General features: G+C 43.0%; 1 protein-coding gene across 2 annotated transcripts; it reads left to right on the top strand.

Annotated features, from left to right (window-relative positions):
• The first annotated feature begins 59 nt into the window (after positions 1 to 59).
• LOC139392024 (peroxisomal membrane protein 11B-like) lies at positions 60 to 6271 on the top strand. 2 transcript variants are annotated; one of them, XR_011629631.1, is made up of 5 exons: positions 60 to 561; positions 1130 to 1245; positions 1379 to 1580; positions 3019 to 5651; positions 5691 to 6198. XR_011629631.1 is itself a non-coding variant. In XM_071139667.1 (4 exons), exons 1-4 carry the CDS (start codon positions 506 to 508, stop codon positions 3428 to 3430), a joined length of 786 nt encoding a protein of 261 aa, XP_070995768.1. In that variant the 5' UTR covers positions 60 to 505; the 3' UTR covers positions 3431 to 6271. The 2 variants fall into 2 exon arrangements, 1 of the variants encoding a protein (XP_070995768.1); XM_071139667.1 differs by having other exon boundaries at positions 3019 to 6271.
• Positions 6272 to 21696: the final 15425 nt, after the last annotated feature.

The following is a 21696-nucleotide window of genomic DNA, read 5'->3' as shown; positions in this document are numbered from 1 at the left end:
CTCTGTGTGTGTGAGTCACCCCCATGTGGCGGTATGAGGTTTCGCAGCAAATATAATCCACGGTAATGAGTTGCCTTGGCCTGACTGTTGTGTTCGAATAACTACAATCGTTCGTTTTCATTTATGTTATCGCTTATACAATAGCGTGCTGCACAAAAAAAAATCACGAATCGATTAATGCCATGAACAATACAATCAATGTGCTGTGCACGAACTTCCTATCAGTTAAATTACGGAGCTAATGATTACCCTGGGAAAGGTCTTTCGCTATTGTGTCCCTCCACAGTTTCCGTCCATGGGTAAAGGTGATGTGAAGCTAACTCTTTAGTAAACAAATAACTCTACATTTTACAAAGTGTTGGCAGACGTGTGGGGCACATTGTGGACATATTGAACTGTGTATATAGCATTGGGCTGCTCTTGCCAGAAGACGGTATAGGACGTTGCTAGCTAACAAAGCACAGGCCTAATCCACGGTTGTAAGTGAGCGGAAGTGGTAGTGAGAATGGACTCTTGGGTTCGATTCAGCTCGCAGAGCCAAGCCAAGGAGCGCGTTTTCAGGTACAGTAGCTAGGAAAAATGTCATATGAGAGTTGAGATTTCTCAGACAGTAGTATGTCATGTCAACAAGTCAGAATCAGCTGGTAGGTTTCAAGTTAAATTCATTACGCGAATACAGTAGCTAGGGAGTTTAGTCCGCTAATATCAGCTAGCTAGCACGTACATTCGTAGTCAATGTAAACTGATATCCATGAGCATACAAAATACGAATGTATAAGAGGACGAAAAAATACAAATAACAAAAAATACATTGATAAAAAGTCGTTTTTGGGCTGCGGTTGTCACTGCCTGTTTTCCCGTTTTATTGGGTAAATTACTGCGCCACAGCTGATTTTTGGATTCGAATTGAGGGGGTCTCATGCACAATGCTAATGTCCAGCCTTTCCTTATCAAGTGGGCATAGTCCCAATTATACTGATGGCTAGCTACATTAAAATACCAGTTGCCATTGACATGAAAACACACATTGTGCCCAAGTTATTCATCACAAGATGTAAACAATGACTAAACTATAGCAAAATAGATATAATCAGATTTTGACACACATTAATTTTCTGTGTTCACACAGGGCTGCACAGTATGCCTGTACGTTGCTAGGCTACACTCTCCAGAAGGGTGGGTCAGGCGTTCAGCTCCTGAAGATGGTGAAACAACTGGAAACACATATGAGCCTAACAAGGAAGTGTAAGTCAATGTTTGTAAGTCATTGCTGCACCTCTGTGTCTCAGGATTATGGCTCAGGCTTACTCTCCATTGGTATTTCACTGTGCCTCAATTCAGTTTCCTGGGTCTCATCTCTCTCTCTCTCTCTCTCCAGTGATGCGTCTGGGGAACTCTGCAGAGGCTGTGGAGGCAGCGAAGCGTGCGGTGCACCTCTCAGACAGCGTGCTACGTCTCTGCCTGACCGTGGCCCACCTCAACAAGGCTATGTACTTCGCCTGTGACAACGTGCTGTGGGCTGGCAAAGTGGGCCTCCTGCCCAAACTGGACCAGGACAAGTGGAGCCAGAGATCCTTCAGGTGACTGTTTATAATTGGGAACCTTAAGTCCTAAACTGTATTGGGAGTCAGTGTATTTGAGTTGTCCAAGGGCATTATAAGTTCTGTAGTGAACTTTACTATTATTGGCAGTTGTTGCCTACATTCTCTCCCTAGAGCTACACTACATGACCAAAAGTACGTGGACAGCTGTTTGCCGAAAATCTCATTCCAAAGTCATTTGCATTGATATGGAGTTGGTCCCACCTTTGCTGCTATAACACCCTCCACTCTTCTGGGAAGGTTTTCCACTAGATGTTGGAATATTGCTGCGGGGACTTGCTTCCATTCAGCCACAAGAGCATTAGTGAGGTCGGGCACTGATGTTGGACAATTAGACCTGGCTCGCAGTCTGCGGGCCAAAGGTGTTAGATGGAATTGAGCTCAGGGCTCTGTGCAGGCCAGTCAAGTTCTTCCACACGATTTCTGTATGGACCTTGCTTTTTGCACAGGGTTATTGTCATGCTGAAATAGGAAAGAGTCTTTCTCAAACTAAATCGTCTAGAATGTCATTGTATGCTGTATCGTTAAGATTATTCTTCACTGAAACTAGGGGGGGGGGCTAGCCCAAACCATGAAAAACAGCCCCAGACCATTATTCCTCCTCCACCAAACTTTACAGTTGGCACTATGCATTGGGTTAGGTAGCGTTCTCCTGGCATCCACCAAATTCGTCCGTCCGACTGCCAGATGGGGAAGCGTGATTAATCACTCCAGAGAACGTGTTTCCACTGCTCCAGAGTCCAATGGCAGCGAGCTTTACACCACTCCAACCGACTCTTGGCATTGCGCATGGTGATCTTAGGTTTGTGTGGCTGCTTTGCCATTGACACCAATTTCACGAAGCTCCCGACTAACAGTTGTTGTGCTGACTTTGCTTCCAGAGGCAGTTTGGAACTCGGTAGTGAGCATTGCATCCGAGGACAGACAATTTTTAGCTTGCGAGGCCTACCACTTCGCGGCTGAGCCGTTGTTGCTCCTAGCCGTTTTCCACTTCACAATAATAGCACTTACAGTTGACCGGGTCAGCTCTAGCAGGACAGAAATTTGACGAACTGACTTGTTGGATAGGTGGTATCCTATGACAGCTCTTCAGTAAGGCCATTCTTCTGCTTATGCTTGTCTATGGCGATTGCATGGCTGTGTGCTCGATTTTAAACACCTGTCAGCAACCGGTGTGGCTGAAATAACCGAATCCACTAAATTGAAGGGGTGTCGACTTATTTTTGTTTATATAGTGTATTTTCTATCACTTTCGTTCTCTAATTCTTCCTCTAACTCACCCTCTTCTTTTCCCTCTGCCACTTCTTCTTTTATTTAATGTCTTCTACATCCTCTCTTCTGGCCTTGCACTATCTTTACTGTCTCTCATGTTTTACATTAATCTCTCTCTCTCGCTCTTACACATCTCTCTCTACAGGTACTACCTCTTTGCTCTCATGCTCAATCTAACCCGGGATGCCTACGAGATCCGCCTGCTTATGGAGCGTGAGGCCCGCACCTCCCACGGGGGGTCAAATGCTACCTGGACCTCCTCTCCATCCCCTGAGAACGGAGACCTCTCCCACCCCTCTTCCTCCTCCTTCCCTGTGGCCATATTACCCCTTCTGTCCGAACGCTTCGGCAGACAGTTCCACCTGCTGGGGACGGTGCTGCGCAGCAACCCACCGCTGCTGCTGGACCTGCTGAAGAATGCATGCGATGTGTTTATCCCACTGGACCGGCTGGGCATCTACCCTACTGGCCAGGGCTTCGTGGGGGCCTGCGGCCTGGCCTCCTCTGTTCTCTCCATCCTCACCATCGTCCACCCCTGGCTCAAGCTCAAACCGTGAAGAAGCCCGAATTTTTGGTTGAACGTTCTAGCTCAAGTCGAACATTCCTCAAGCTCAAGCCTGGAAGGAGGCATTTTGGCAGAACGTTTTAGGTCCGCTGGTAGAAGTCTAGAAGTGCTGTTGTGTCTAAGGATGCAGCATGATGGGTCCTGTACACTGTTTGCTTGGAAAGTTTAGAGTTTTGAGCAGATCATGCTCAGATATAGGTTGGTGGACTGAAACAGTAGTATTTCGAATCAAAGAGAGAATTTGCAATTGAGCGTTGTATTGGAATTACGTCTTTTGTATCCTGTTCATGCTCTAAAATGTTCAAACACAAAATTCTCCAAAAGCCGTTTGGTTTGGTAGTTGAGAAGGACCTTCCCCATGCAAGTGTTTTGAACCGGCACATTGAACATCGTTGACTCCGAATGGTACACACACACACAGAGGTAGATGCATAAACACAGTCAAATTCATGAAGTTTGTCAGTTGTGATTTACCCAGGCTTTAAAGAAAAACTACCAAAAACTATATTTCGGTATTTGTTTAATTCATCCATTGTTGATGTAGCCCCAAATGTTTTCAAGATGTACAACTTCCTAAATACAGCCTGTATGATGCATTTATCATGATGCAAAATTCATCATACCGGGTGTATTTCTGTATTTTGAAAGTTATACAACTTGTGCTACACAGCACAAAGAAAGCCAGAATGTCATTCAGTGGGTGGATACTTTGGGATTTTGACAATGATGACCCTTTATCTACTTCCCCAGAATCATGAACTCATGGATTCCATTTTAATGAACTCACAAGCTGTGGGGAGCACATGACAAACCCAAGTATGTTGATGATCCATAATATCTTCTCAGATGATTGTGAGGAGCAGCTGTCTTGCATGTCTCAAGTCCAAACTTCTCTGTCAAAGGGGAGAGACCACGTCCACAAATACTACTAACGGTCCTCTTTCATAACTTGCACTTAGTTTATAACCTTAATTAGCATTTGAAATGGATCCTGGTCTCTATTAGGAAAGTGCTTCCACATCCCTATACACACTGTTTCTGTCCTGTTAGTATTCAAAAGGATGCCATTGGATAGGATTATCTGTACCTACAGCATTGGTTTGGGAGATGGGCCTATTGTCCAATGTTATCCGTGAGGAACACCGTACAGCTAGATGTGTGGAACCTCTTCCTCAGTTAATTAAAGCCATAACATAAAGCTTTATTTCTATGAAGAGGTGCAATAAATCATTTTCTCATCCCGTGTGTGAATGTTTAATAATAATGACTGAGGTGAAGGGTCCTTTTTATAAGTGGGTAAAGGGGACATTTATTGGCTTGTATAGGGAAGCAAACCAGGCTGTGTTCTTGTGCTGATATGGGTAATATGTCCACATTAGAGTATTTTACTAACATTTATGCATGTGTGAAATAAATTGAGTTTACAGAGCCAGTGATTATGACAATTAAGCAAATGATTCAGCCAACTCGGGCATCTACTGATTCAGTCCATTGACTCAGTCCATTTAACTTAATCATTTGTTGAATTCACCCAAAAGCAAATGATTTAGTCTACTTGTAAGTACTTTTGTTAAGCTACTTAAGTCAATTTGTATAACTCAATTACATCAATATTGTGTATTAATGCCATGCCATTTAAAGCCACTGAACCGGATGCGAATTAAGCTATATTAGACATATAAGTGTATTCAGCTGCAATGACACAGCAGTGGGATAAAGCCATGCTATATTATTTAAAACAAATTTTAACCTTTATTTAACTAGGCAAGTCAGTTAAGAACAAATTCTTATTTACAGTGATGGCCTACACCAGCCAAACGCTGAGGCAAATTGTGTGCCGCCCTATGGGACTCCCAATCACGGCCGGATGTGATACAGCCTGGATTCGAACCTCTTGCGCTGAGATTTTTTATTTAAACTTTATTTAACTAAGCAAGTCAGTTAAGAACAAATTCTTATTTACAATGACGGCCTACCAGGGAACAGTGGATTAACTGCCTTGTTCAGGGGCAGAACGACAGCTTGGGGATTTGATCTAGCAACCTTTCGGTTACTGGCCCAATGCTCTAACCACTAGGCTACCTGCCGCCCCAAATGCAGTGCCTTAGACCGCTGCGCCACTCAGGAGCCCAAAATCTTTCATACGGCTCATTTAAACATTTTACTTTCTCCTCTATACATATATTCAACTGTTACAGTGCAACGAGAACACTGTGCTGGAAGTCAAAATATGCCATTTGGTCTCTGGCTAGCTAGCAAAACAATTTCTTAGTTGCTGTCCTTGACAGGCTAATTGTGGACATGATTTCTGGTATAATCTCCACTACTTTTGAATCGAGTCACACTGTAGAGGTGTAACTGTTGATGATTCATAATCAAATATAAGACTATAATAATCTATGGCTTTGTAAATAATCCAGTAAATAATATTTTAACTGTTTTGATATGAATCGGAGCGTATTTCTACAACCATTTTCCTCAGTGAGTGAGAACATTTTTATAGCCATGTTTAACATCTTTGAAATCTTGTCTTGATGCTAATGTACCACCAGTGCTGATGCTTGGCCGCTGTGTGGAGAAAAGGTTTTCACAAAATAAATGCCTTTGATTGAAGATCTGTTGGCTGAAACTGTATTGTAAGTGTTGACGGTTAATCCAGTGTTGTTGACTGCTATAACTCAAGCATTTTTACATTTCAGACTTTAGTAATTTAACAGACTCCGTTATCCAGAGCTATTTGCACTGAACAAAAATATAAAACGCAACATGTAAAGTGTTGGTCCCATGTTTCATGGGTTGAAATAAAAGATCCCAGAAATTTACAAAAAGCTTATTTCTCTCAAATTGTGTGGACAAATTTGTTTTCATCCCTGTTAGTGAGCATTTCTCCTTTGCTAAAATAATCCATCCACCTGACAGGTGTGGCATATCAAGAAGCGGATTAAATAGCATGATTACACAGGTGCACCTTGTGCTGGGACAATAAAAGGCCACTCTAAAATGTGCAGTTTTATCACAAAACACAATGCCACAGATGTCTCAAGTTTTGAGGGAGTATGCAATTCACGTGCTGACTGCAGCAATGTCCACCAGAGAGCTGTTGCCAGATAATTAAATGTTGATTTATCTACCATAAGCCGCCTCCAATGTCATTTTAGAGAATTTGGTAGTACGTCCAACCGGCCTGATAACCGCAGTCCACATGTATGGTCCCATGTTGCAAAGATCTGTACAAAATTCCTGGAAGCTGAAAATGTCCCAGTTCTACCTGCATACACACCAGACAGGTCACCCATTGAGCATGTTTGGGATGCTCTGGATTGACGTGTAAAACGCTGTGTTCCGGTTCCCACAAATATCTGGAAACTTCGCACAGCATTTTATGAGGAGTGGGACAACATTCCACAGGCCACAATCAACAGCCTGATCAACTTTATGCGAAGTAGATGTGTCCAGCTGCATGAGACAAATGTTGGTCACACCAGATACTGACTGGTTTTCTTATCCACACCCCAACTTTTTTTTAAAGGGATCTGTGACCAGATGCATATCTGTATTCCCAATCATGTGAAATCCATAGATTAGGGCCTAATTATTTTATTTCAATTGATTGATATTAACTGTATCTTTGAAATTGTTGTTAATGTTAATTCCTGTTAATGTTCACATCAGTGCAGATAAAGGAAAATAGATGAGGAAAGGATGCCATTTTAATATTATTGGCCTGCCCCTAATGGCAGACTAAGTGTGGAGGAGGTGTGTGTAGGATAGGCCATTCTTTAGCCCTATTTGGACAGGATACGTTTTACTACAGGAGGTCAGGTAATGTAATTATGTGCATGAGCACAAATCAACACATCTGTAATATTACTCCTGTCCGAATCTGCCATGTCATACATTTTTACCTGGCAGGAATGTCATTAGCCCAGTCCTAAAGACCTACTGTTTTTCGGCAAACTCCAAGGTCCTCTGATAATACTTATCCCGTGCGAATCGTCATCCCTGTGTTTTGAGGGATATTACAGCGTTTAACAGTTTGGGTAAGAACATGGGAAAAAAATGGATGCTTAAAACAAAGTGATATGCACGTAGCCTACTGATTAATGATCTGTTTTGTCATACATCAACTTTCCTAGTGCCATACTTCTCTTTTGAAAGACGAAGTGGACGATATTGTGCCAATGAATTGATAAATTGCCAAAAACGTCAGGTAATTAATTACATGTCGGTTACAGTTCCTGGTTCTTACTGATCCTGGTTCTTACAGTTCCTGGTTCTTACTGATCCTGGTTCTTACAGTTCCTGGTTCTTACAGTTCCTGGTTCTTACTGATCCTGGTTCTTACAGTTCCTGGTTCTTACTGATATGCATGATTTTGACTTTCTCCAAACTGAAGGCCATTAGGCCTATATATAATATAAATATATCTACACTTCTAGAAGAGGCTCCAGGCCTCCATCATAACGGTCCATTGTGAATTAGGAAAAAAATAATTACAGAGGCAGTTTGGTAAAACTAATCCCATCCAAATTGTCCACTGGAAAAAACGGACATTGCTTGGGTTATAATTACATAACCGACGTTCTATAGTAATACAAATATGGTGCTAGTAGGTCTTAAATGAGAGGCCTTGATCTGAAACAGCAGTCTGAAAATGTTATCCCTGTAACCTTGAATGGAACATGTTGTGACTGGCCCCTCAGCACCACAGCGAAATAACCGTGAGGGTCCAAAATGTATTGTATTCAGGATATTATTGAGGAGGGTTCTATGTAGAGTAACGAATCATGCTGGCTCTATACATGACATTCCTATGACTCGGTCCTGGGCCCCCCCCCCCCGGTGCAATTTTTTTCTTCTTCTCCCTAGCACCACACAGCTGATTCAGATAATCAACCTCATCAAGCTTTGATCATTTCAGTCAGCTGTGTGGTTCTAGGGCTTTAAACCGAGATTGGGAAACCCGGATCTGGAGCACCTGTCAAACTCATTCCATGAAGGGCCTGCGGGTTTTCGCTCCTCCCTTGTACTTGACTGACGAAGGTCACTAACTAGTAAAGAACTCCCCTCACCTGATTGTCTAGGTCTTAATTGAAAGGAAAAACAAGAAACCTGCAGACAGTAGGCCCTCCATGGAATGAGTGACAACTATGCTTTAGTGGGTTGACATTTCTGCTCTCAGAGACCTGCAGCTCTGTAAAGTTAAGTAATGGGTTGGTGGCACAACTTTCACTGACTCCCATAAATGTAGCCTATGTTCCAGACTTTAGTTGATACAAGTGAGAGGCACAACTCTACTAAGAAGCATAAAGCTTCTGTTATTTGAACACGGATTTAAGCTTACAAGCCAGGTAATAATGAGTGATGACGAGCAGAGAATTTGTTTAGGATCACCTTCCGAATATTGAGTTGCATCCCCTTTTGCCCTCAAAACAACCTCAGTTCGTCGGGGCATGGACTCTACAAGATGTCGAAAACGTTCCACAGGGATGCTGGCCCATGTTGACTCCTACAGTTCTGTTAATTTGGCTGGATGACCTTTGGGTGGTGGCCCTTTCACCCTCTGAATGGTACACACACAATCCATGTCTCAAGGTTGAAAAATCTTTCTTCTATATCATGGAGGTCTGTAAACAATCGTTTAAGTGCATGCCGCCACCTACTGTGCTGGAATGTACGATCAATCATGCATGACCTGTCCAATTCTGTACTTCCATGGAAATAAAATACAAATAAATCCCTACTAACCTCTTCCCCTCACCAACCCCATGAACCTTTATCTATATCATACTGAAACATTCCACCCATAGGATTGTTCAGCATGTCAACAACCATTTCAACAGTAACATTGTTACCCCCAATATCTCTTTTGCTGTCTCCACAATAACCTTCAAACTGGCATTTCTGCTTTCCACAACCCGAGTCGTATTGATAACCTTACCAATAAAAACTATGAAGTCAACTTTATTCATTATCAAAGTGTCATTTGACACCGCATATAAATAACAAGATTTCCGAACAGGCCTCGAAACGACGCCAGGACCATCAGAAAGAAGCACCTACCCCGACAGTAGGTCCAACTAGTACAGGAGCAGTCATGGAAGCTTCATCAGTCTGACAGTAGGTCCACCTAGTACAGGAGCAGTCATGGAAGCTTCATCAGTCTGACAGTAGGTCCACCTAGTACAGGAGCAGTCATGGAAGCTTCATCAGTCTGACAGTAGGTCCACCTAGTACAGGAGCAGTCATGGAAGCTTCATCAGTCTGACAGTAGGTCCACCTAGTACAGGAGCAGTCATGGAAGCTTCATCAGTCTGACAGTAGGTCCACATAGTACAGGAGCAGTCATGGAAGCTTCATCAGTCTGACTGTAGGTCCACATAGTACAGGAGCAGTCATGGAAGCTTCATCAGTCTGACTGTAGGTCCACCTAGTACATGAGCAGTCATGGAAGCTTCATCAGTCTGACAGTAGGTCCACCTAGTACAGGAGCAGTCATGGAAGCTTCATCAGTCTGACAGTAGGTCCACCTAGTACAGGAGCAGTCAAGGAAGCTTCATCAGTCTGACAGTAGGTCCACCTAGTACAGGAGCAGTCATGGAAGCTTCATCAGTCTGACAGTAGGTCCACCTAGTACAGGAGCAGTCATGGAAGCTTCATCAGTCTGACAGTAGGTCCACATAGTACAGGAGCAGTCATGGAAGCTTCATCAGTCTGACAGTAGGTCCACCTAGTACAGGAGCAGTCATGGAAGCTTCATCATTCCACACTGTAGTTCTACCAATCTGTTTTATAGCCTCTGCATACAATACATCATGACTGATCCTATATCTCTGAAGCCTCTCTAGCCTCTCTCTGAAGCCTCTCTAGCCTTTCTCTAGCCTTTCTCTAGCCTTTCCCCCACAATTACAGCACATAACCTTCACATTGCTTCCACATAAATCGTAATCATATTCCCCTCCGCACTTGGCACATATTTTCTTTCTTTACACTAAGCAGCTACATCTCCCATTCCTTGCCATTTAAAACACCGCAGTGCATATGGGACAAATTCTTTAACATTGAAACTAAGGAATCTTATCTGTACTTTTCCCAGCAAGACTTTCTCAAACCTCAGCATCACAGATAAGCTTCCACTTCTTTAACCCTCTTTCCTACTGATCAACCTTTTGGTCTCAATCACTCTTCCTCCCTTGTTCTTTAATATCAACTGTGGACATAGATATTGGGACCCCAGTGATGACTCCCCTCAATCTAGCGTAAACACCAGGGACATGGCTTTTAATCTTCTTCCCATTAAGCTTTTCCATTTTCACAATCTTCTATTGCTGAGCCTGGCTACCACAACATATGAACAATATACAATTTCCAATTAACTGAGCTAATTTCACTTTACCCACCCCTTTCTTTACGGCATTGGTTAGTCAGATAGGATGTAAATGAGGCCTTGTTGTCTCATCAAACACTGTCACCACTTTCCACTCCAACACATCATTACTCTTGCTTCCTACCTTGGCTCCCTCCCTCTATGCTTTCTTTACTAGATGCTCCATTGCATTCTGTATCACGATATTACTTCCTCCTATGTCTTTCCACTACCGACTATTCCGGTCTTTGATCCTCATCCACCCGCTCCATATCATCAGAACTGACACCCATATTGTTTGCACTCCAGCACAGCTGTTGCTTCACCATCTTTTTCTCAATTTCCTCCATTTTGTCCTCACTACTCCCGGACATTTCTGGCCCGTTCGTTCCTGTTGCTACCGCTGCCTCTTGTTGGCCGACAGGATCCCAAAAATCCTTCTTTAACCTGTCTCCTCCCCTTCATCCACACTGATTGATGATCCCTTATTGACATCCATCAGTGTAGATGACACAGCTTTCACCTGGATTCACCTGCTCAGTGTATACCCAACTGAAGCAGTCTCGTGCATGCAGTCCCTCTTATCAACACAAGAGGGCAGCCTTGTTCAGTTAATGCATGAAGGACAAATGACACAATTGGTTATTGTATACTGTTGCATATCTACTGTTATTTCAAATGTTTGAGAATCAGATAAGTAATGTTAAGAATGGAGTGACATCCAACTCATCAGAATAGTATGCGGCCATAGTCCAATAGTGGTTCAGTCAGAGCAATGACTGAGAGCAATGTTGGGTTAAATGAATAGCATATCAAATCAAATTTTGTTAGTCACATGCGCCGAATACAACTGGTGTCGACCTTACAGTGAAATGCTTACTTACGAGCCCCTAACCAACAATGAAGTTTAAAAAAAAAATACAGATAAGAAATAAAAGCAACAAGTAATTAAAGTAATCACTGCATGCATTTTTTTATTTAACTAGGCAAGTCAGTTAAGAACAAATTCTTCTTTTGTAACTGCCTGTTCAGAGGCAGAACAACAGATTTGTACCTTGTCAGCTCTGGGATTTGAACTTGCAACCTTTCAGTTATCTAGTCCAAAGCTCTAACCACTAGGCTACCCTGCCCACCCTGCCACCACATGCATGCATAGGTGTATCCATGTGGAAAAGTGTGTGTGAGTTTTTCCCAGGAATGATCAGACTATTATAGGTGAAAGGTAACTGCCAATCTATGGTGATAAGCACTGCATTGGCCTGTATTTAACCTTGTAACCGTAACCCTCCCAGTAGACAAGAGGTCAGTGATGTCTGCAGATAACAGGTTAAAGGTCATATGTATTAATTATGTAACTATTGGCCTAGCTGTGTGCCAGAAATAGGGCTGAAGATCTTTTTGTGAAATCACTGTCAGTATACTTCATACAGTGTTGGCTGCACAGTCAATCAATCATTTTTGAATGAAGGTATTTTTTAAATGTATTAGGGCAAGTCTAAGGTAAAGCTTAAAGGGTAAGTACAAGCTGAAACATGGCTGAATGTAGTAACAAGTAATCACCAATTGTGTTGAATTATTTGAAGCAAGTACCATAAAGATTTCATTATTATCCCCATCATTTTTGCTTAAATAAAATATCCATTATAATCCCTGTATATTATAAAGTAGCAGCTGAAACAGTGTTACTACTTCTATGTAATGATGCCGATGTGGATGAGGTTGTTTTTTTTGGGGGGTATCATGACAGTTTTTTACCTGCACTATCCTAAAGTTCTTTGAAAGAGTTAGCAGGTACAGTGAGTGGCAGGTATTTACCCAAGGTCAAATAGAATGCATTACTGACTACTGTATGCACGTTTGTGATGATTACTGAATGTCTCTATACTTTACTGTGTGTGTATGCATGTTTGTTTTTGTCACATGTGTACAGTTTGTATAAACTTTTGTGATATTAAAACTGAATGCTTTGACAACATAAAGGAAGGAACCAAATTGCGAACAATTCTGTATGTCTTTGGTCACATGTTAGCAGAGCGTTTATGTACTGTATAAATTCATGTTTAGTGTGTTTGGAGGAAGACCTTGAACAACACACTGCAAACATGAGAATAGCTCATGTCATGTAATGTCATGTAATGTCAATTATAAACTGGGTGGTTGGAGCCCTGAATGCTGAGTGGCTGACAGCCGTGATATATCAGACCGTATACCACGGGTATGCCAAAACATTTATTTTTACTGCTCTATTTACGTTGGTAACCAATTTATAATAGCAATAAGGTACCTCAGGGGCTTGTGGTATATGGCCAATATACCATGGCTAAGGGCTGTATCCAGGCACTCCTTGTTGCGTTGTGAGTAAGAACAGCCCTTAGACGTGGTATATTGGCCATATACCACACCCCCTCGGGCCTTATTGCTTAAGTATATAAAATGTGTGTGATGTTCTGCGGGGACCTTGAACGACATAAGGACAGATGATGGCTGGCTGAATGGTTTTGTGTTTGCCTTTTTGTGTTTTTGTGCCTGTGGTTCGGTGCATTATGTGTGTGTTTTTGTGCCTGTGCACGTGCCTGTGGTTCGGTTCATTATGTGTGTGTTTTTGTGCCTGTGCACGTGCCTGTGGTTCGGTGCATTATGTGTGTGTTTTTGTGCCTGTGCACGTGCCTGTGGTTCGGTTCATTATGTGTGTGTTTTTGTGCCTGTGCACGTGCCTGTGGTTCGGTGCATTATGTGTGTGTTTTTGTGCCTGTGCACGTGCCTGTGGTTCGGTTCATTATGTGTGTGTTTTTGTGCCTGTGCACGTGCCTGTGGTTCGGTGCATTATGTGTGTGTTTTTGTGCCTGTGCACGTGCCTGTGGTTCGGTTCATTATGTGTGTGTTTTTGTGCCTGTGCACGTGCCTGTGGTTCGGTTCATTATGTGTGTGTTTTTGTGCCTGTGCACGTGCCTGTGGTTCGGTGCATTATGTGTGTGTTTTTGTGCCTGTGCACGTGCCTGTGGTTCGGTTCATTATGTGTGTGTTTTTGTGCCTGTGCACGTGCCTGTGGTTCGGTGCATTATGTGTGTGTTTTTGTGCCTGTGCACGTGCCTGTGGTTCGGTTCATTATGTGTGTGTTTTTGTGCCTGTGCACGTGCCTGTGGTTCGGTTCATTATGTGTGTGTGTGGGGGTCTGAGTTTGGTCATGTCTATGTCTGTAATTGTTTGCATGTGCGTCATACAGATGTACTGTATGTGTAGCTACCAACCAGCATCTGTTGTGTTTTGCATGTGATCATGAATGAGAGTTTATAATTCTGTAAATCATAGTATAGGTGATATACAGTAGACAGAGATCATTAGTGTTCTTATGAAGTGCTAGTTTTCCCTCATGTGTACATGCAGTGGCTGTGTGTGAGTGTTTGTGCTTGTGTGAATGAGTACTTGCTCGGTGTGAGTGTGTGTGTCATTCCCCCTTCTGCTCTCTTACTTGTTTACATCAGTCTGAATCAGCAGCTGTTGATTACTCCTACGTTCGTTCATATTTTTAATTTCTTTCTCTCGCCCCCTCTCACTCTCCCTCTCTACTCCTGGCTCCCACGCTCCCACGGTGTTATAATTATGTGCACATAGTTAAAGTACAAAAGGGAAAATACATTGTTTATTGTTTACTCCATGTGTAACTCTGTGTTGTTGTCTGTTCACACTGCTATGCTTTATCTTGGCCAGGTCGCAGTTATAAATTAGAACTTGTTCTCAACTAGCCTACCTTGTTAAATAAAGGTGAAATAAAAATAAATAAAAATAAAAATGTTTTAGAAATATTTTCCTTATCTTTCTTTTGCCTCTCAAATATAGGACAGACACTTTAAAACAAACTTAAATTTCGATTTTTTTAATTATACGTTTTTCCATGTATGAATCTGTTGTTCAATGCGTTTCTATGGGCTAATGATCCTTGGTATGACCATCTTAGCTTAGTAGAACCCCAGCGAAGACCATTCATCAGACACTGTTTCAATTTCAAACCTTTCACCGGCAATCTGATCTTCAAAACATCACCTGCAGTCCCAGACATGTGAAAGTTAACATGATGTTTACTGTTGATACATAATCCTCAATGCACCATGTAAATCACTAGCCATGGTTTGGCTCCTTTTCTAGAACTCTGTGTCAGCTGTTCTGCAGGTTGCTGCACACTCAATAGCATGATGTGGTAGATGAACTTCTGAATGAAAGTGTTTCAGCACCAGGATCCTGTTGCTTCTTTACTATCTAATCGCTGGGTGACAGAGATCAACAGAGGAGAGAATGCCCCCTCCCCACGGGAACCCTACCCTGATACCCCGTGCTTGCTCCTTGGCGGTGTATGTGCTTGGGGGTGGCACACAAAGAGATGGGTGTGAGTATGTGTGTGTTTTGTTTGTGTGTGTGTGTGTGCCACCTTCAAGCAAGCTTCACAAAGATAAAGTCACGATATGTGGAGGTAATTTTATTCAATCAGTTCATCTGCACTTATAATTGTCCTTTAGGACTCCTCCTCACAGTGTATGCCAAGTTCCCCACTTAGATTGACAGCCGAAGACGACCTGAAGACGACCTGCAGAGCTGATAAATGAAAACCACAGGCCAGGGACAACGTAACCAGTGACTGACACCCTGGCCCATGCATGGCAGCCTGCCAGGCAGCACATCTTTTCGGATTGACACCGCCTCTTTAATTGACAGAGAAGATGATTGGCTGAGAGTGAGCCATTTGAATTACATAACTCTCCGGACAGGCCGGGGTTGACCTGAAGCTGTCACGAGCTGTCGCTGAGCCACAATGCCTTCCAATTGGACCAGTCATGTCATGATAGCCTGTAACCATGGCGACTAGATCTCCATGGGCAGGGCCTAGAGTGGATCGCCTTAACTACCCTAGTCGTCTCAGCGGCAGTCCTCGAGTAAATCTGGCATACATGCTCCACAGCATTCCCCACTGCTGTGTGTCCCTGTGTGTTCTTTTCATTGATACTATCATCCCTTGGTCTCCTCTGCCTCATTTCCCCTCAGAGTAAAAATTGTGCATTGAGACTGAGAGCACACCTGACAATGTGACTACATGATGGTTGCAGGATCAGGGTGGTGTGTACAATTATGGAGAAGTGGGGGCAGTCTACATCTGAGAGGCCAGACCCCAAAGGGGCTCTGAATGCTAGCCAAAACATCTTCGGGCCATATAAGTATTTTCTGTTGTTGAAGAGCTCAAAATAAGGCAGATACATGCCTCTCAACGGGCTGTCTCTCCTCAGCGGGGTGTGGACATCCTGCCCCAGTTAGGGCTGTGTGTGGGGATGTGGGGTCCGTCCTCACGAAGCATTTAGTGATACCAGGTAGCCATAATGACAGAGTAGCAACAGAAGTCCAGATCTTACCTATTGAGGAAGTTTAGGCCTCTATGTGGTTTCATGATGATTATATTGACATTTATTTTGGAGAGATCTCTTGCTCTGTGTCCAAGCAGCTGAGCTCTGTGTATTAGAGAGACAAGTCCATGGTAATTCAGTTAGGGCAGATCCTATTTCGATGTGAAATCAATTGGCCCTGGGATTTTCCCACAGGTATATTATTCAAGACTGTTAGGATTTGATTTTTCATTCACCAGCAACGCATAGTCCATAACAACCCCCCCCCCCCCCCCAGAAGAAGCATAACAATAGAGAAAAATGTGCCGTCATGATATCAAGTGTCTACTGTTGTCATGATGTCAACCTATGCACTATCATATTTTATATCTGTCACACCCTGATCTGTTTCACCTGTCTTTGTGATTGTCTCCACCCTCCTCCAGCTGTCTCCCATCGCCCATTATCCCCTGTGAATTTATACCTGCGTTTTCGGTTTGTCTGTTGCCAGTTCCCTTCCCGCACTGCAAGCCGAAACTTCCTCAAAAACATTTCAAACTAAGTGCATTCCAATTGCTATAGAGAAAATGCAATTGTGTTCATTGTCAGTAGCTTATGCCTGCCCATGCAATAACCCTACCGCCACCATGGGGCACTCTGTTCAAAACGGTGACATCAGCAAACCACTCGCCCACACAACGCCATCTGTGGTTGTGAGGCCGGTTGGACGTACTGCCAAATTCTCTAAAACTACTTATGGTAGAGAAATTAACATTCAATTCTCTGGCAACAGCTCTGGTGGACATTCCTGCAGTCAGCATGCCAATTGCACACTCCCTCTAAACTTGAGACATCTGTGGCATTGTGTTGTGTGACAAAACTGCACATTTTAGAGTGGCTTCTTATTGTCCCCCAGCATAAGGTGCACCTGTGTAATAATCATGCCGTTAATTAAGCTTCTTGATATGCCACACCTGTCAGGTGGATGGATTATCTTGGCAAAGGAGAAATGCTCACTATCAGGGATGTAAAAAATTTGTACACACATTTTGGAAGAAACAAGCTTTTTGTGAGTATGGAAGATTTCTGGGATCTTTTATTTCGGCTCATGAAACATGGGACTCGACAAGTTGTGTTTGTATTTTTGTTCAGTGTAAATTTGGCATGAACTATCCCTTTAATATTTGCACTGACACGTCAGCCTCTCTGAGAGTCCTCGGCTAGCTTAACTCTTCTTGATGTCAATTCCAGGCTGGATTTCTTACAACTAATTGCCTTGTCCTATCATTCCGGCTGATTCAAGCTTCTACAGACCAACCTAACAGAAAAGCATGCTTCCCATGCACTTTGGGAGTCGTGCTTGGCATCTTCACTGTTTTACTAGGACCGTAGCCCTGGTTCTCCTCATTGTTGAGTGATGACTTGATGGTGCAGACGCGGGTCATGGAGGCTGCTGACTGCTCTTAAGCACGTCCTGTCTGTCGCTCCTCTTACGTAAGGCTGTTTCCACAGCCATTATAAAGGAGCTGAAGATGGCCCAACGTAGCTTCAATGGCCCATTTAGTCTGCAGACTAAAACAACATGTTGTTGCTACACCCTGGAGACATTGTTTTTGAGATTTCCTAATCTACACATATCTGAATTGAGTTGTGGTAATATTCATCTCTGGGGGACAAATCAACGATGTGTGCATGTACTGTACAGTCCAAAAAAGTCATTCTGTCGTTACACTCTTCTCTAGCCTAATGTCCTACCACGTCTAGGGGTGCATGTTCCGGTGCATTTGTATCAAGAAATCAGAACTATCCGCCAGAATCTCTGACCATAAAATAACAAATGGAAACTCTGGACAACCTCTAGCCTACTTTCCCCACAACCCCAGGGACAACTCAAGTGTCAGCATTTGGACTCATTTAAATATGTAGGAGAAAGAACCTTAAAACCACCCTTCTATCCTGTCGTAGGAGAATGGGCATTTTGATGTCTCTTGCAATTTTCACACTATTTGTGCTGCTGATCAAATGATAATATTCTTTTCACGTTGTCCTTTTAAGCAGGTTCCAGCAACTGGTGGATGTATAACCAGGTCAGCTCAGTGCAGCTGGTTTGGCTCAGCTAGGATTGGCTCCTGTGTGCCACTTCTGGAACAGAAACCTTTCAAGTGGTTTACCCACCACCTACGCTCCTACACCAAATCCTAAAGGGCACATACGCACTGCATTTCAAACATATTTGATCAAGAAGCATTTCCTGTTCCCAAACTTTGCATGACCCTTCTCGCTCCAAAAAGAGCAACACAAGGGCAACTTGAGGCCTGAGCTCTGCCCAAATGAGCTGAGATTCCTGAGCTTTAGAATTGTTGTTGTTTTGACCCGTTGACCCCTATCTGCTACTGTGTCAAATATCTTGGGCACTCTGGACAAAATGTTTCTGCCTTTTTCGGTCGTCAAAAGCTCGATCAACGTCAATCTTACTTAATAGCACTGGGGCAGTGCCAATTAGGTTGTGAGAAATAGTAATATGGCCATGAGTCGAGAATAAACGTGTTAGAGAGACGATTATAAATTGTCTCACAAAGTCTCTGCAACCATACTCCGGGTCAACGTTGTAGTAAAGTCAGGTAAACCCCATGGACAACTTCTCGGACACAGAGTCATCTCTTCCCACCCGGAAGTAGGAACTATGGAATTGTCATTCCAAATGATTCCACTCACTCTTTAACAGCGACATTATGGCCCCTCGATTCAGGGTTAACTGTCGAGGTCGAACACCCATTTGATTCTGCCTCTTTCAACAAAGTATCTTTGTGGCAAACACAGCTGTATGGTAGTGAACTAATATGGATCAGCTATTAACATCCTTAAAATATGTGTGGTTTGTGATTTTCAGAGTGCTTCATAATAACATTGTACTCGTAGGTTCAATTGTGTTCTTGTCCAGCATCAAACGTTTTGTCAGTTAGTGTTTCAAAGTAGTGGTGCCAGTTCCCATATAGATCTTTCCCGAATCCATACACATTCACCTCCTCACAAATGTTTAAGGCTAATATGAAAGTCATGAATCCGGTAGATGGGTATCAGACACAGTGACATGGAGAGCTACTGTACTGGATACATTTGAGACAGGCACAGTGAAGTAAAGAGCTGCTGTACTGGATACATTTGAGACAGGAACAGTGAAGTGGAGAGCTACTGTACTGGATACATTTGAGACAGGCACAGTGAAGTGGAGAGCTACTGTACTGGATACATTTGAGACAGGCACAGTGAAGTGGAGAGCTACTGTACTGGATACATTTGAGACAGGCACAGTGAAGTGGAGAGCTACTGTACTGGATACATTTGAGACAGGCACAGTGACGTGGAGAGCTACTGTACTGGATACATTTGAGACAGGCACAGTGTAGTGGAGAGCTACTGTACTGGATACATTTGAGACAGGCACAGTGACGTGAAGAGCTACGGTACTGGATACATTTGAGACAGGCACAGTGAAGTGGAGAGCTACTGTACTGGATACATTTGAGACAGGCACAGTGAAGTGGAGAGCTACTGTACTGGATACATTTGAGACAGGCACAGTGAAGTGGAGAGCTACTGTACTGGATACATTTGAGACAGGCACAGTGAAGTGGAGAGCTACGGTACTGGATACATTTGAGACAGGCACAGTGAAGTGGAGAGCTACTGTACTGGATACATTTGAGACAGGCACAGTGAAGTGGAGAGCTACTGTACTGGATACATTTGAGACAGGCACAGTGAAGTGGAGAGCTACGGTACTGGATACATTTGAGACAGGCACAGTGAAGTGTAGAGCTACTGTACTGGATACATTTGAGACAGGCACAGTGAAGTGGAGAGCTACGGTACTGGATACATTTGAGACAGGCACAGTGAAGTGGAGAGCTACTGTACTGGATACATTTGAGACAGGCACAGTGACGTGGAGAGCTACTGTACTGGATACATTTGAGACAGGCACAGTGACGTGGAGAGCTACTGTACTGGATACATTTGAGACAGGCACAGTGACGTGGAGAGCTACTGTACTGGAAGTCCAGTAACCGGAGGGCATTTTTAACAAAATATGATAGCTGTCCAAGATATAGAACCAAGATAGTGGCAATGCAGAGTAGAATGGGGAAAAGCCAACATTTTCTGATCGTGAAGAAATGCATTTTGTGAATAGTTTTACTTTGGGGTTGCAGACACATTTGTTGGGTGGTTCTAATGCAGGTTGCGTCCCGATGATTCTCAACACCTTTAACCAAAGTGCGCACCAGCAAACTCCCCACCACGGATCTAACAATGTTGAAAACTTCACCTAAACAATGCTTACACCAATCCAATGCTTTTAAATCCATGACGGAGAGTGTGGAAGTGCACACCACCAGGAGGAGACCCACCATACACAAATATGACTGACCGCCTTCGAGTTGGTCTTATGTAGCGAAATTTGAAATTGTGTTTTTTACATTGTAACGTAATTCTGCTTTGAAAGTTGATAAACCCCACTTTTGAGAAAATGGCCCTTGAATGTTTTGGTACACCTACTGGAGAGCTCTTCTTTGTCCACATCCATTCAGCAGTGTTCACACCCTCTTCACGCCCCACCCATTTCATTAAGGATTCACAGGCCATGCCACAGGCCATGTGGTAAAAACATGCTATATTTAAATCAAATCTATGTTTATTGGTCACATGCACAGGATAATAAGGTGTAAACAGTACAGTGAAGTGGTAACTTGCATAGTAGCAATATCAAAAACAGAAAGTGTCCAGATACAACCATTTGATCATTATTAGATGACCCTTACCCAACACAATGGTCTAAATTGATTGGCCGTATGAAAGGAAATGCTATAATCCCTCCCACACACAACATTTACACATGTTCATGTTCATAGATGGCTGTAATCACCCCCACACCTGAATAATTTGATGGGTCATGTAATAATCTGGCCGAAGTGGAGTCTTTTGTTTAGACAACTAGTTAGCTAGCTAGATAAACAATGAACCGACATAATCCCAACTCATACTACTACCAATACAAACATTGTCAGAGCTGTAGTATGAATCTGCAGGTAGCTAAAGCTAACAAACTAGGTTCAATGTTAGCTAGCTAACATTAGGCTTTAACGAGTAATGCAAATGGATTTCTGATTTTAACAATATTACTACACAGATCATACAGGTAACGTTAGCTAGCAAGCTAGCGTTTGCCAGCAAACTAACAGTACGCTTTAACTTGCAATTAAAACGACTTTCTGACACAATTAAAAACTTTTATCTGAAAATGTAACTAGACTCTTACCCGTATACATGGATGAATGCTTCATGGCAGACTGGAACCATTTAACTGTTTTGTTTGTAGCTACATCTTGTTTGGCCAGCGTTGTGTCAAGTCACTCTGGTTCACACTGACCGTGGCGTGTGCAGAAAGTAGCCCATCACTTTTTCCAACTGATCTGTCGATAGTGCTTGCTAAATTCAGGGCATGAATGTTATTGAGAAAAGTAGCAA

Source organism: Oncorhynchus clarkii, chromosome 32, assembly GCF_045791955.1.
Source record: "Oncorhynchus clarkii lewisi isolate Uvic-CL-2024 chromosome 32, UVic_Ocla_1.0, whole genome shotgun sequence".
Taxonomy (NCBI): Eukaryota; Metazoa; Chordata; class Actinopteri; order Salmoniformes; family Salmonidae; genus Oncorhynchus; species Oncorhynchus clarkii.
Note: the sequence above shows the minus strand (reverse complement) of the source record. Positions and strands in the feature narration are given on the sequence as shown.

What these genes read in the sequence shown, in the direction of transcription:
- LOC139392024 (XM_071139667.1), top strand. Translation starts at nt 506, where the DNA reads ATGGACTCTTGGGTTCGATTCAGCTCGCAGAGCCAAGCCAAGGAGCGC. An exon ending in TATGAGCCTAACAAGGAAGT is followed by an intron (nt 1,246 to 1,378) that starts GTAAGTCAATGT and finishes CTCTCTCTCCAG; the next exon opens with TGATGCGTCTGGGGAACTCT. An exon ending in TGGAGCCAGAGATCCTTCAG is followed by an intron (nt 1,581 to 3,018) that starts GTGACTGTTTAT and finishes CTCTCTCTACAG; the next exon opens with GTACTACCTCTTTGCTCTCA.